This window comes from Austrofundulus limnaeus, unplaced genomic scaffold (genome assembly GCF_001266775.1).
Source record: "Austrofundulus limnaeus strain Quisiro unplaced genomic scaffold, Austrofundulus_limnaeus-1.0 Scaffold70, whole genome shotgun sequence".
Taxonomy (NCBI): Eukaryota; Metazoa; Chordata; class Actinopteri; order Cyprinodontiformes; family Rivulidae; genus Austrofundulus; species Austrofundulus limnaeus.
In genome coordinates this window covers 1222080-1237452 of record NW_013952472.1, presented here as the reverse complement: position 1 = coordinate 1237452, position 15373 = coordinate 1222080, and the positions used below count along the sequence as shown (strand labels likewise).

The following is a 15373-nucleotide window of genomic DNA, read 5'->3' as shown; positions in this document are numbered from 1 at the left end:
ATTGCATTGATTAACATCCTGTTCAAAAGTGGTGGAAATCTTATAACTTCATAAATTAGTTTGTTTACTTTTTAAGTGAATTGCAATTTGGTCCTTCAAAAAAGTCTCTATCTGATAAATCTGTGCAGTTGATGCAAAAATCATCGTGATTATATCTTTTTCTTTTTTTTTGTTTTTGCTTTGAAGACCAGACAGTCATTCAATATGAAATTTATTTCACAGACAGCAGACATGTAGGAGGAAGTTTCAAGGCTGCGGCGGTGTAACGTAAATGTGCTTTCAGGCAGAAAAAAATGTGTAGCGTTCTAAAGTCAATGAGGGTTATGTGAAATGGCAATAATTGTCAATCGAGTCAGACAAAGATTTTAACGAGTATTTGTGGGATTAAAAAAAAACTTAACAGAAATGAGAATGTATAGAGAATCAAAGGCTTAGAAGTTCTTGGAGAAATGCTGCTTTTCATGCCAGACCTTTAGTCTTAGATCATCTTATGCTGAGAAATGATAAAGTTGTTTTAGTCAAACTTTTAAAAAAAGAAACATTTGCATTCTTATGAGACATTGCAAGATGTCACACACAGCATGTGCTGAGGATGACACTTTCAATAAAAACCAGCTGTTCTCAATTTTACATCAAATTTCAGCTTAATAAATCAAAAACGGACTGAATTAGAGACATTTTCGTGTTGCCAATGCCTTTTTTCTAAACAAAAGATAATAATTTGTAGATGTGCATCCAGTACTTTCTGTAAATTTCATTAAAATCAGTCCAGTGGTTCATGACATAATTTGCTAACAGTTAGTCCCTTTCTTTCAGTAAACGTGTCATATCTCAAACATTATCTAACTGATCAGAAATTTACACTTAATCAGCACTTTATTTTACAGCTGAAACACCATCGTATTGATAAAATCTTTGACTTGCAGTAAACACGGCTGTGTCAAGACCCACAAAAGTGAAAAGAACATCAATGTCCTGTCATTAAATGTTACTGAATAAAAGAAGAGGGTTTGTGACAAAGAATTTAAAAGCATATGATCAGTCGTCTCATTTTTTCCTGTGTCACATTTTAAAATCTACACATAATAATAAAGTTGATAAATAAACAGAAATGTTAAAAAAAAAAGCAGAGATGGTATAGTCCAGATGATTATGTAAAACGCTCCTTCTGATCCTGCTGACCCCCTATAGTCACCATTTGGTACAGGCCACAATGCCATAACCCACTCATCCTCTCAACACGCACACACACACACACGCACACACACATCTAAGCTGCACAGCTTCTTACAACCCTACTTAGCCAGTCTGACAGAGCAAACGAGAGCCTGTGTCTCTGAGTGAGTGTGTGTCTGTGTGTGTTTGTGAGACGTGTAGAGCCAGCCGAGATGAAAGTGTGAAACAGCGAGAGGGAAAACCTGAGGGAAAACAAATCCCCCCAGCAAATCAGAGAGGGGGAGAGGGAGTCAGCGAACGCAGCAAAAAAAGTCAGAGCAGAGGAGAAGAGAAGAGGGCAGACAGACAAAAAGGTATAAGACAAGAATGGCGATGACTAGATGACCATACACACGCACACACACACACACTTTGCATCCTTTCCTGGAGACTTGACAGGAGGGGCCGAAAAAAAAATATCTACACACAGTCAAAGGTAAACACTCTTCAGCCGGTCCCACACCACTGGATCATGTCATCTACCGGGTCGACAAACCACAACAAGCGCCTCACATGTAAGTAGCCCGCGATGTTAAGTTATCATTTGTGTGTAGCTGCAAAGTGTCACTAACTTTACCTGAAGTACAGTAGATTATTCCCTAAAAATGACTCTGTTCTGTTTAAATACTTTACAATTTGTAATCTGATTTATATTAAAAAATGTAGTCATTTTCAGAGAAAATTTCAGAACATTCTGGTAAAAAAATGAACTTACCCCCCATTAATGGAACAGCTTCAGCATCCGAGTTGGATTATTTATCATCTGTAAGCAATTTAATGGGATTTATTTTTCATTAAAGTTTACTGCCCTTTATGTTTTTAATATATCACTATTATGTAATTTTCTCAACTCTATGTTGCTGAAAACTGAAGCCAGAAGATTAATTTGATTATCCCTCATTTACTTACTAACTAATCTATTTACTAACATTTACTTACATTCTGTTTAGACTGTAGCCCTCAGTTAGAACACATGTAAAAGGCTCACTGTCCACATGAACATCAATACATGGGTCATCTTTCTTGAGCTAACTCATACTGACAGACTTCACTGTGCAGCAAGACAGTTGATGTAAACGGGATTTAATCAACATGAAGCACTGAGAGCTGCCTCTTTCAGCCTGACAGTATATTAATATATTTCTAAAGACATTACACAACCTTTGACCTGCTTCCTGCAGAAACGCAGCCTCTCTTTCTGAACAGAGCATAAAACACTGGCTGGTTCCTGTGTTGAAGCGTCAGGTGGATAATGTGCTGTCTGAGTGTGTGTATTTATGTATACGGGCTGCAGACGGGATGTTTGAGACCGGGCTGAAAGCCCTGTTTTGACTGACCTAAATATGGAGCAGTGGACATGATTGGAGGTCATCTTTGTGTTTAGCCCTGAGTGAGGAGCTTTATTGGGAATGGGAGTAAAATCTGATCAATCACTTATATGAGCGCTTAACGTGGCAGCTAGACGGGGATAAAACAACGACGCAGCACGTAGGCTTCAGAATGAAATGAGATGGAGACATTAAAGCGAGTGAACATAATTACACATCCATTTCTAGCCTTAAGGTTGTGCTCCCTGCTTGACGAAGGCTAGCATGACGCCGGCTGCTGTAGAAAGAGGTGGGACAGCAGAAACTGCCAGTGTTGATTTACTTTCTGCTCCACGGCGGGGAGTTTATGGATTTGTGTGTGGGCACGGCGAGGGAGGCGACTATTGTGGTGCAGTGATCTCACTCATAAATGATTTATGTTTGATGGACTGCTGTGGCCACGAGGCAGGCAGAGCGGAGTGCTTGGCTTGATAAATAATAGTAGTACATTCTTTCAAACGTGTGGCTGTGTAGTGCTGAGAGATGGGTGACACCGTCACGGGCTCCCGGGGGGTAAGAAGGAGATGGTGGAGCGGGGGTGGGGTGGGGATAGATGAGCTGTCAGACAAAAGTGGCCACGCAGCATAACTGCCTTACTAGCACTCTCACTCACACACACTTGTGTGTTGACTGAAATTAGAAAGAAGATCATAGGATTCCTTTCCTTCGCCATTTCGCCACAAGGGAATTAAAGCCGTGTGACTCACAGGTTCAGCAGGGACATTTCGTTTCTGCTTTAAGGACTGACATGTAACTGCAGCACTAAAGATGCTGAGAACGTATCTAAAACAGAAAACTCTCAGGAAATTAAAGGCTGAGAATTTCTCGACATGTTGGCCGCCACGTTTTGTGCCAGAGTTTTAAAATACAGTGAAGTGCCAAAGTTTGGGCAGCCTTGTTAATTTTCCTGATTTACCTTTATAAATCATTAATATTTTGGATTTAAAATATCAGTTAAATATATCATATAGGGGACAAACACAGTGATATTTGAGAAGTGAAATGAAGTTTTTATGATTTACAGAAAGTGTGCACAGTGGGCACCAAAAAAAAAAAAGACATAACTCAATCCTCCTTTCACAGAAATAACATTCTCTAAACACTTCCTATAGCTTCTAATGAGAGTCTGGATTGTGGCTGAAGGTCTTTTAGACCATTCTCCTTTACAAAACATCTCTAGTTCATTCAGATTTTATGGTTTTGAGCATGAACAGCTCTCTTTAAGTGACACCACATATTTTCAATAATATTCAGGTCTGGGGACTGAGATGACCATTCCAGAACGTTGTACTTGTTCCTCTGCATGAATGCCTTAGTAGATTTTGAGCAGTGTTTAGGGTGGTTGTCTTGTTGGAAGATGCGGCCCCGGCTTCAGCAGCTTCAGCTTTGTCACTGATTCCTGGACATTGGTCTCCAGAATCTGCTGATTTTGATTGGAATCCATGTGTCCCTCAACTTTAACAAGATTCCCAGTCCCTGTACTGGCCACACAGCCCCACAGCATGATGGAACCACCACCAAATTTCACTGTAGGTAGCAGGTGTTTTTCTTGGAGTGCTGTGTTCTTTTTCCTCCATGCATAACGGACCTTGTTCTGCCCAAATAACTCTATTTTAGTTTCATCAGTCCACAGCACGTTATTCCAAAATGAAGCTGGCTTGTCCAAATGTGCTTTAGCAWACCTCAAGCAGCTCTGTTTGTRATGTGGGCKGAGAAAAGGCTTCCTCTGCATCACTCTCCCATACAGCATCTCCTTGTGTAAAGTGTGCTGAATAGTTGAATGATGCACAGTGACTCCATCAGCAGCAAGATGATGTTGTAGGTCTTTGGTTCTGGTCTGTGGGTTGACTCTGACTGTTCTCAACATCCTTCACTTCTGTTTATTGGAGATTTGTCTTGGTCTGCCACTTCCAGCCTTGACTTAAACTGTGCCTGTGGTCTTCCATTTTCTCACAGTTTCTCACAGTGGAGACTGAAAGCTGAAATCTCTGAGATAGTTTTCTGTATCCTTCCTCTAAACCATGACGGTGAACAATCTTTGTTTTCAGCTCATTTGAAAGTTGTTTTGAGACTCCCATGATGTGACTCTTCAGAGAAGATGCAAAAAGAAGAAAAACTAACTATTGCCCCCTTAAATACCCTTTCTCATAATTGGAGTCACCTGTACATAGAGGTCAGGGGTCACTGAACTTACCAAACCAAATTTGAGTTCCAATAATTAGTTCTAAACGTTTTGAAATCAATAAAATGACAACAGTGCCCAAATTTATGCACCTGCCTAATTTTGTTTAACCAATTATTGCACACTTTTTATAAATCATATCAACTTCATTTCACTTCTCAAATATCACAGTTTGTTCTCAATGTGATATATTTAACTGATTTTTTTATCCAAACAATCAATGATTTATAAAGGTAAATCAGGAAAATTAACAAGGCTGCACAAACTTTTGCACCTCACTTTAAAACCATCCCATGCTGGGAAATTGCATTTCGACCAAACCTGGAAAATGTTTTATATAATGCAGGATCTTGTAAGATGTGTTAACCCTCCGAGTATCTGTTTAGGATAACTCTCAGCTACCAAAATTTAGCTCAATATTTGTAAATTTGACCGGGTCACGTTTGATAAGATCACCTAGCTGTAGCGACCATCTTGAATGGGATCAACTCTAAATCAGCTGTAGAGGAACGTCCAATTATTTTCAGAGTTTCACAAAAGTTTGTCCAGTGGTGAGAGACTTTGATGGTGTTATGGACAAATAAAACACACACACACACGCACACACAATCAAAACTATTATCACCTGCAGCAGGCAATACAAATGGCAGTTAAATAGTAAAAGCAACCACAAAGGTAGGCGCTTGAGTTTCAAATAAAACGGTGTGTTTTTTTTTATCTGGAGCAAAGTTATCAAACCAAAGATGTGTAGAAGATCTGAAAGGTGAGTTTCAGCTCAACCGTTTCCTCTGCGACTCCCACGCCCACCCTCTGACTCACACCAACTTAGATTTAGACATGAAAAGATTATTACAAGAGCAAATGTGTTTTGAAAGAAACAGAAAAGAAAAACAAAAGTGTCATGTGGATAAACTGCCATTCGTTGACACCAAATAACAGCACAAAAATCCCATGACGTCTTCAAACCCCCTCGCATGAGGCTTAGCTGAGGCAAGCAGACACTGAAGCACTTTCCTTCAAATCACTGACGCTACAGTTACTTTATACCGGGAACAACACACTGCACGCTCAGGTTGCAAAACAACATTCTGCTTTCTTTGACAAATTTCTTTCTGATAATCTTCTTTAAAAAAATAAATAATAAAATCCTTTCAATACTTCAAACTCAGCTAGCATGAGACTCAGGTGTGCATTTCTGTACACAACAGCACAACAAACAAGCATGTGAGCAATGTTGCAACACTTTACAAAACAGCAGGTGCTGTGGGGGGGGGCTTCTGGATTGTACCGGTTTTATGGTTTTGTATATCGAATAACAATGGTTTTCATGTGGGCTGAGACGGAGCAAAGATTCATGGGTAGGGGACAAAAATCACATCCCAAATATCAGGAGATCTTTATAGGTATTTAAAGATGATCAATTTAACAATGTGAAATCATTTTTTTTGTTTGATGTGTTCAAAACAAACCACATCATCATTAATCTTTTCTACTAGATCTCTACAGCGTAACTTTTCCACATGATCTGTTTGTGGCCTGGATAGAGGATAAAACCACAAAATGAACGGGTTGTCTCTTTCCTGTTACGGTTTTTGCATCACACTTTGTGCCGAGAAACTCTTGCAAGACGTTGCCTTGACTTGACGGTGAAAAAAAAAATTAAACTGATGGGAAAGTAGAAAAAAAATATGATGAAGCAAACAGAAATGCTAGATTGGCTGGCGGTTTAAAACCCCTGCCGAATGCGAGGGATTCCCCCGCAGAGGCTTAGAACAGCATCTGGGTCGCGCGGAGCCCAGCAGTAGTGTAACCTCAGCCGCTCTGCACGGAGACCTCACACAGTTCTTCCACTGCGGGGCGGCAGGAAGCTCAGAGGTTATCTCGATGAGTCAGACTTCTACATACATGTCTCTCGCCCACTCCCAGGCAGACAGATGACACGCAGCTGTGGGCTGGGCATAACCAGCGGCCATCTTAACTTGAGCAACGCAAGATGATTTATAAATAAACAGACAAAGAAGAAGGCGGAATGAAAAAAGTCAGGGGGGAGCTACAGTCCCCCCACCCCCCAATAGGGCCGACAGGCAACAGTGAGGTTTATATAAGCTGTGCAGCTTCATCATCATCATCATCATCATCATACCACATAGTCGCACTAACTGCCTTCAGTGGTAAGCTTATTTGTTATAACTTCCTGCTGCTGTCACAGCAACAACTCCTAAACGAACATGGACACCCAGGCTACAAATTTTGGGGCATTTTTAAATTAATGAAACCGTCCACGGGAATTAATAGAATTTATAGGACCAAGCAGGAATAAACCTGGAATTTAAAATAAGGAAAAATCGGCCTTTAACAGGGATTTTACATATAGATGTGGAAAACATTTTTTTTAGCATAATCTTAACTAATGCTGCCAAATTGCATTTTTGTATCATGCGAGAAGCGGTACACTACCACCTGATTTTATTTTATTTTCTACATTGCAAATTAATATTGAATTAATCCAGACTGTAAAGGAACACTAAATACATTACAAAAGTATTTCAAAATTTGAGTTGGGCCATGTGTGAAGATCACATTAAAAAGCAACAATAACCGCTGACAGTCAAAGCAATAAAAGCAAAGACAGTAACTATTGGCAACCTCTTTATTCTGACCTCATTAAGCTGAATGAGAGAATACAAAAAGTGTGCACAACTGTAATCAAAGCGAAGGGAGCCCACATCGAAGAATCTGAAGTCTACAACGTACTTTGGTTTGTTTAACACTTTTAAGTTTTTGACACGAACACACAAAGGATCGTGTCAAAAACTTAAACGTGTTCAACAAACAAACTGAGTCTGGGAGACGTCGGTATTAATTTACAGTGTAGGAACAAAAGGAAAACCAAATAAAAGTCTTGAATGAGAAGGTGTGTCCAAACTTTTGAGTTTAGTGTATCACACCTTCTAACAAAATAAACTACAACCTGGACATGCTGGGACAGATAAACATAATAACATAGCCGATGGCCCTGTCACACTATAATGTTTTAAACAACTTATGCTGACTTATGAAAACTTTCTTATAACTCTTTTACTCATATCAGCTAAATAAGTTATCTAATTGTTAGCATTATAGTATGTACAGGTCCAAAGGAGGCTTCCAGTAGATTGTGTTTTAAATTCCATCTTCAGCTCAGACATCTTTAGTGTTGGACAAACAATAAGTTGTCTAAAATGTTATAGTGTGACAGGGCCAGTTTTGTTCTGAAATACAATTTTTTGTTTTCTGTAAACATTGCATCATTTGGATATCCATTAATATCAAGAGGTGTTGATGGTGGAGAGTGCATTAACTAATGCCAAAACTGCATTCTGTCCAGTTTCAGTCTCTCATAAAAAAAAACCTCTTTCTACCCTGGTATTATTAATGGTTCAATAATAATGACTGAGTTGAGCTGTTGTAAATATTGTAGCAAGTAATTATTCAGTCAGCGTTTGAAATCAAGAGATTTCTTGCACCAAACACCTGATAGTCTAAAAAAAAGCCATAATTTTACACCCTGACCTCTGTTTCCAGATCTGCGATGCCCTGTGAGGCTGCAATAAAACGAGCTCCTAAAGTTCTGCATACAGCGACTAACAACAGCAGCTCCCACCCCTCAAAATGTTCCAATAGGGTACAAGCAGTTTCTTTTCTTAGAAATGTGACATTTACAGTGATTACAGACGTGTCTGGGTAATGATTTATATTTAACTACAATAAACGTCAACGACTGTGCCCACAAATTGCTGAAAAATCAGCGGCTGAGCAACAGAATGCTTTCTAGCCTCCCGAGTCAGTTTGAATGACAGAATAAAGGGTTATCGTTAGTGGGTGAGCGTGTACAGACACACCTCCAGGGCAGTGGAAGAGTGACTGACAGGTTGACAAGCTGGACCCTTGAGAGGTGGATTCATCTGAAGTGAAAGACTGGGTGACACAGATTTGCAGCAGTGTTTTTGTTTTCAAAAGACAAACGATGCTGAATACTGATGCGCAACATGGGACAAGTGTTTTGTCTGTAGGATGGCATCGTGTAAATGTGGTAGTTCATGGATGTTTGTCATACACACAAAAACAAAATGAGCACAAACTGGCATTGAGACTTTATGACACCATTCTATTTGAAAATACAGATTTAAAAGGGTGCAGATGAACACAGCAACCAAAAACGTGGGTGACATGAGTCAAAGTGTCAGCTTGAGGAGCCCAGGGCAAAGAGCCAGTGTGTGTGTGTGTGTGTGTGTGTGTGTGTGTGTGTGTGTGNGTGTGTGTGTGTGTGTGTGTGTGTGTGTGTGTGTGTGTGTGCAGAGAAGGACATGATTACACAACCACAGCCTCTCAGGCTGGCAGAAGTCACAGCATGAGGTAGATAAACTGTAAGGACAGACGCTCCCTCGTTATTTTTTATATTTGAATTTTCAAACAGTAAAATAAAAAAGGCCAACAGTAATTTAGTACCCAAGTTGCAGCTTTGACGTTTTTCCAGTGAGTTTTGATGAGCTGTGTATCTGAACGTGAACACTAGAGGTCAGGATAAAATCAATGTTAGGAAGAAACACAGGAAAGGTCGACAAAGAAACAAAGAAATAAAAGATTAAAACTCAAAATAACCAAGTAAATTATGAATACATGTATGACCTTTTTCTGATAGACACTTCAAAGGAGTTTCTGTCAAGAAAGAGTAATTAAAACTTGATCTTTAAACTGATTGGTAATGACATTTTATTGTGCAGTCGGCTGCCGTTAACATTCCATGCTTCTCTCGTGTCTGATTCATTTTTACACGTGACTCCTGAGAAACCTGAACAGGTGGTTTAATCTTTAGCCGACTGAGACTTGTTTTCCAAGTCATTAGTTGTGGTTTTGAGATCAAACCATTAGATGGCTTTATTAATTAAATTCTAGGGAAATGTAGGCCAAAACTATCAAACAACTTTCCTTTAGCTTATTTGGTTCTTTCAAGTTTGAAAGCATATATTTTAAATCGGTGCTGTTACCTGATGAGTGTTGTGATCTTGGTGTGAAATTTAATAAATATACTGTATTTTTCTTAGCAAACCCAAGCACAACAGTCCTTTCAGGCAGAATAAAATCAGTCTTCCTACACCCAACTTACACAACTAACTTATGTTCCAAGAAAAACAAGCGTCATTTTTTTCCACAACATAAGCTTAAGGGCTGACAACACGGCATTATAGGATGTATGTTTTGTGTTTTTTTTCTTATGCTCAGCTGAAAAGGACGCCTCACAGAGTTTGCTCAACAACGACTCTGCTCACCACTTGAAGCGAAGGGACAGGCAGCGCTTTTTTGAAGACGTCTACCAGCAGGATGTGGACAACTACCTGCCCTCTGTGCACCTGCAGATTGACTGCAGGAAACGTGAGCTGATGTCTGTTTTTCAGTTGTACACCAATGTTTACATTTCTTGTTTTTTTATATATAAATTTAGACAAAATATTTCTTTAAACAACTCTGGTTTAGATAAAGTTGATTTCATATTGCAAGTCTACATTTAACAACAGGTTGCAGAGTGGATGACTGATGCTGTAGCCTTACAGCAACACGGCCTTATGTTTAAAACTCAGCTGTTCTGTGTGGAGGTTACATGTTCTCTCCATGCATAAGTGGGTTTTCTCTGAGTAGTCTGATTCATTCGAGCTAACTAAAAAAAGCTCCTTGAACTGTGGGAGGAAATCAAAGTTTGAACATCTAACCAGAGCATGAAAAATCAATACATATAAAGTCATATGCTTTTTGCTGTCTTTAACAAAATATTTAATTCTGACCATCATTCGTATCATACAAGGAGGTATGAATTACTGTACAGAACCCCTTCTGTAGTTACTGGATTTTCTGCTGTGAATCAGGGTGACGAGCTGTGAAAAAGTTGGAATCAACTTGGTCAACTTTATCTGTATTTAAAAATAAGTTGAAAGAAAGCCTCTAATTTTCTTTGTTTCTTTGACTGTGTGCAGTTAATGTTTAAATGTTCAAATGATTTATTTTAAGTTAAATATTTTATGTCATCCCTTAGCAAAAAGTTGTATATTTAAAGTTCATTTTAATAAGTATACTTGAGTAAAGTTTATCAAGTATACTAGGCACCATGTACTTATCGTTTACTAGTAGAAAGTTTACTGATTTAATATTTGTTCTTACTAAATTGGGACTTTTGTTTATAAAAAGAATACTTTAAGTATACTGTTATGTCTTTTTAAGTTTATAAACTTACCAAAAAGAAGTACACTTTAAGTACATGTCATTAAGTATGCTAACGTATATAAAAGTGTATTTCCCAAAGTGTACTTTTATTGACCATGTACACTGATATACATGTACTAGCAGTTTACTAAGAAGTTCGAGGACTAAATTGGCCCACAATTAGTTTATGAAAGTATACTCAGAAGTATAGTGAAAGTAATCTTCTAAGTATACTTTTAGTTTAATCTTGAAATATACTACAAAGAAACCAGTCTGTGTGAAAAATGTACTTTCAGTGTACTACTAAAGTTTATTTTGGCCAAAAGTTTAGACATCATTATAGACTAAGTATGCTTAAACTTTTAGTATAATTTTAGTACAAGCCAAGTATAGTGTAAGATAAACTTGGCTAAGTATTTCTCAGATAAGTAAATGGAACGTAAACTGGAAGTATACTCTTTTATTTTTAGTTTAAAATTAGTATACTTAATGGATACTTGCATATACTTCTTTTTGATAAGGGATTTTATGAGGGGACCTGCTTTATAAGCCCATTTAGATTTTTATGACCTCTCCGACACATTTTTTTTATCTTCTTGTTTCCTTGTTTGTTTGGTTTTTTCCAAAAAAGTGCAAGCACACTGTACAAAACCTCAGATACATTGCATTTAATGTAAAAACTAGCAGTTTGTTTTAATGCTGTGTACATTTGTTGTACGTGTGGTTTTGTTGCAGCTCCGATGGGCAGCATTTCATCCATGGAGGTGAACGTGGACACTCTGGAACAGATGGATCTGATGGACATGTCGGATCAGGAGGCCCTGGACGTGTTCCTCAACTCGGGCTCAGGAGAAGATGAGGCACCTGTGGCTTCTCCACTACGAGGTATACCATCTAAAATGATGGTTATTGTTTGTGACTAGTTTAATTTGACAAAATATCTATATACCCTAATCATAAATCCAGTATCAGTAATATTTTATTTTTATGCAGTAAATTTTCTCCTGGCCTGGAGGTTTTTCCAGGATCTTTGTTAGAAGGTTTCAAGATTAACGTGCAACTGTTTTTTTGAATCAAAAGATATAAACGGAGGTGGTGTTCTTTTAGTTTTAGAAGCACCAAAGTATTTCTGTCTTTCTTTATGGTCAAACTGACTAAACATGCATATCTTCTCAAACCAAAGGTGATACGAATGGTACCAGTGTGTTCTAACAGTTTCTAATTACAGATGATGAGGATGAGGAGGATGAGGATGAGGAGGATGAAGATGCGGAAGTAGTTTACAGGGAACGCGCACCTCTTCGACGCCAAAGCGAAGTCCATCGTGGGTCTCAGTCTCGCATTTCTTCGACATCATCTGGTTCCAGCGTCACCAGCACGGGAGGAGCGGACACCCCTGTGATCCAGTCGGACGACGAAGACGTGCAAGCCGACACCCTCCTGCTGACCTCCGTTCCCCATGCGAGAGACGAAGACACAGAGGAGGACGATGAAGACGAGAGATGCTTCACAATCAATCATTAGAAAGAGTTTCCCCTGAAGTCTGAAATCTCGTTCTCTCCCTCTGTATTTGTATCCCTTTCTTATGGGCCAGAAAACTATACGACAAGGTTGGGCCCGCTGTAATCTGAGTGTCCTTCGAACCGTGATTTCACTTTTATGATTTTTCTCACATTCTCTTTCGTTTTTACAAGTTCTGTGGCACATACAATGAATAGTTTCTTGGCTGTTGTTGAAAGACAGTAGCACCATTTATGAGTCATTCTTTCCTCCTGCACCAACATGTTCTGCTTGACTTCAGTGTTATTCCTCAAACTGCCAGAGGGAAATGTCCTTCATGCTTATTTTTTTAAACAGTATCTCAACAACTAGGTCAAGAAATATTGAACGTAGTTCTATTTTCGAATGACAACATTCTCACAATAACAATAATGGAAAAAGAAAACAGAAGTTGTAAAAAAATGTAGGTTGTTTCAGAAAGACTTAGGACTCTGTCAGTTAGAAATAAACGTAACATATACATATTCAAATTCTAAAAGTTTAGAATTTGAAAATGTCACATTGGATCACATCAATCCATCTATTTTTGTTTACTTTATCAAGGTCAGATTAAGAAACAAACAAGTCTTAAAGGGGAAACTCAGATGTCTCTGCTCAGTGACAAGTAGTTTCTCCTGAGGGATCATTCCCTGGTCAGAAGAAACGTACGATCTCTCCAGCTAGATCTAAGTCTGGACTGGGTTTCTCTCCCAGTAGAACCATGCCTGTCAAACCTCAAAACCTCATATTACATGCCTGAACCACCTCAGCTGACTTTTTTGTTATGCAAAGAAGCAGAAGAAGCAATATTGAGTCAAAATATCCAAGCTCCTCTAAAGAAAACTAGTCGGAGCTGCTTTTACCTGTAGGTCAGATGATACATCTAAAAAACCAACCATATTGAATACATTTATGGACCAATCTTCTCAGAGTTAAACATTTATTATGGACAACCCATAAATGCACACAAGTCCAAAAAGAAAAAAGAAGAAAATAAAACCAATCAAAATCTGATGAAGCAGGTCAATCACATTTCTCCAAATGACCGTGTGGGTTCTGGATTAATAACACAAAACAGGAAATACTATCTAATTAAAGACTACAAAAAATACATTGTAACAACTGTAATCACCAAGCAGCCTAATTTATTTCAAGACTAAGTCCGTTGCAAATTTTTGAGTGAAATATTGATTAAAGCCTCGGAACTCTAAAGTAGCTGAAAATCCAAATCAAGCAATAACTATTCCAAATGTTTGTACTAATTTACTTTCAAATAAAATCTTTTTGAACAGTTTGGAGACATACAATTACTTATCCTATTTCTTCTATGCTTTAAAAAGTGTACAAGCTTTAGAAAATACTTCATTTTTTCCCTTTTACCATTATTTGTTTTTTTATGCTAGCAAATAACCTATCACAGAAGTTGCCAAATATGTGAGTTTCTTCTTTGGTTCAAAACGTAATGAATTATTTAATCAAATGTTCTGAGTTTTTTTGTCTGCAGTGTAAATATGTATTTTAAGTTAAACAAAAGAAATCCCCTCAAAACTGTCAGCTCTTAGCTTGAGGGGTGGTTTGACTAGACAGAGTTCAAAGCGCAAAACAAAAATGCAGTTCAGGTTAAGATGCTGTTAAAAATAACTGCTGGTGTAAAAAATGACTAGAACCTTCAAAGCTTGGACTTCTTTGACCCTTTTTCTGAACATTTCCTGTGTGCATGCAGAAACTACGGGATTTTCAGTGTGAAGAATGGAGCTGTATTTGCAAATGCATGCCATTGTGTATTTGATACTGTTTACTTCCTGTCTTCTCAATACTTTAAACAATGTAGCATTTCTGTACAAGTGACACCTGTACGACACCTGCCCTTGTTCTCTTTGTGAGCTGAATGTTGACAAGTGTATATTCTGACCACACGGAGAAAGAAAGACCCATCTGAGCAGAGCTTCAGGATTTTCAGTGTGTCTAACTGTATGAAGCTGAGAGTGAATCCACAACACCAGAGCCAGGTTGTTCCTAACCTACACTTGTATCACAGTATTAACCAACCTTATTTTTACTTGGCCACACAAATGACAAAATAAAGCAGAGGGCAAACCCATTGGATGTACAGATCCTTGAGTTGCCTGTTTTCCCACACTTTCAGCCTCCAGTATCTGTTTCCAGCGGCAGGCTGTTTGCTCCTGTAAAGTCTTTAAAACTGTCATTGAGAATCTTGTTTTTTTATATGTCATTTGTCAGGAGTTGCTGCTAGAGCCTGACATGCAGCCACTTGTAACAACATTTGAATATTAACTCAAATATTGTGCCAGCAGACACTGACTTCGGTTGTGCTGTGGTCTGAGGTTTTCCAGTTCAACTGGTTTCACAAGTTTGGCTCTGAAATGCCTTTCTGGGTTTTCCTAAATGCCACTGGAGGTCTGCGGCTTGTTCGTTCGCCGACTGTCTTAAAAAGAGTAATGCTGCGGCACACACTTACAGTCCACATTAGTCCGCACATCATTACATAGTCCTCGATGTGGACTTCTGACGAAGTAATTCATTTATTTTTTATTTTGTCTTTAACGTCCTGAGAAGTCCAACCATCCCATGGCATTTCAAAAGTATTTGTAACAACATGACCCAAGTTATCCATCTTTATTTTGCTTTTACAAATCCTAAAAACAGAAACAAAAACCTTTATTTTATATTTCACTTTTCATTTTGTTTCAAATCCTTAATGGATCTATTTTCCCTAATCAATCTTAAGACTATTCTCTAAAATACAAAACAAACCACAACCCTGCTTTACACAATGCTTTGCTGTTTTCTTTAAAACAAAAGAACTATCAATGCC

The 15373-nt window shown here is 38.4% G+C and overlaps 1 protein-coding gene across 1 annotated transcript; it reads left to right on the top strand.

Annotated features, from left to right (window-relative positions):
• Positions 1–1303: 1303 nt before the first annotated feature.
• LOC106519051 (dysbindin) lies at positions 1304–14676 on the top strand. The gene is made up of 4 exons (XM_014010552.1): positions 1304–1730; positions 10027–10176; positions 11734–11883; positions 12227–14676. The coding sequence occupies exons 1-4, from the start codon at positions 1688–1690 to the stop codon at positions 12520–12522; spliced, it is 639 nt and encodes a 212-aa protein (XP_013866006.1). The 5' UTR covers positions 1304–1687; the 3' UTR covers positions 12523–14676.
• The last annotated feature ends 697 nt before the right edge of the window (positions 14677–15373 follow it).

Coding starts and splice junctions, on each gene's coding strand:
- LOC106519051 (XM_014010552.1), top strand. CDS start 1,688: ATGTCATCTACCGGGTCGACAAACCACAACAAGCGCCTCACAT. Junction 1,731..10,026: donor CCACAACAAGCGCCTCACAT/GTAAGTAGCCCG, acceptor TCTTATGCTCAG/CTGAAAAGGACGCCTCACAG. Junction 11,884..12,226: donor TGTGGCTTCTCCACTACGAG/GTATACCATCTA, acceptor TTCTAATTACAG/ATGATGAGGATGAGGAGGAT.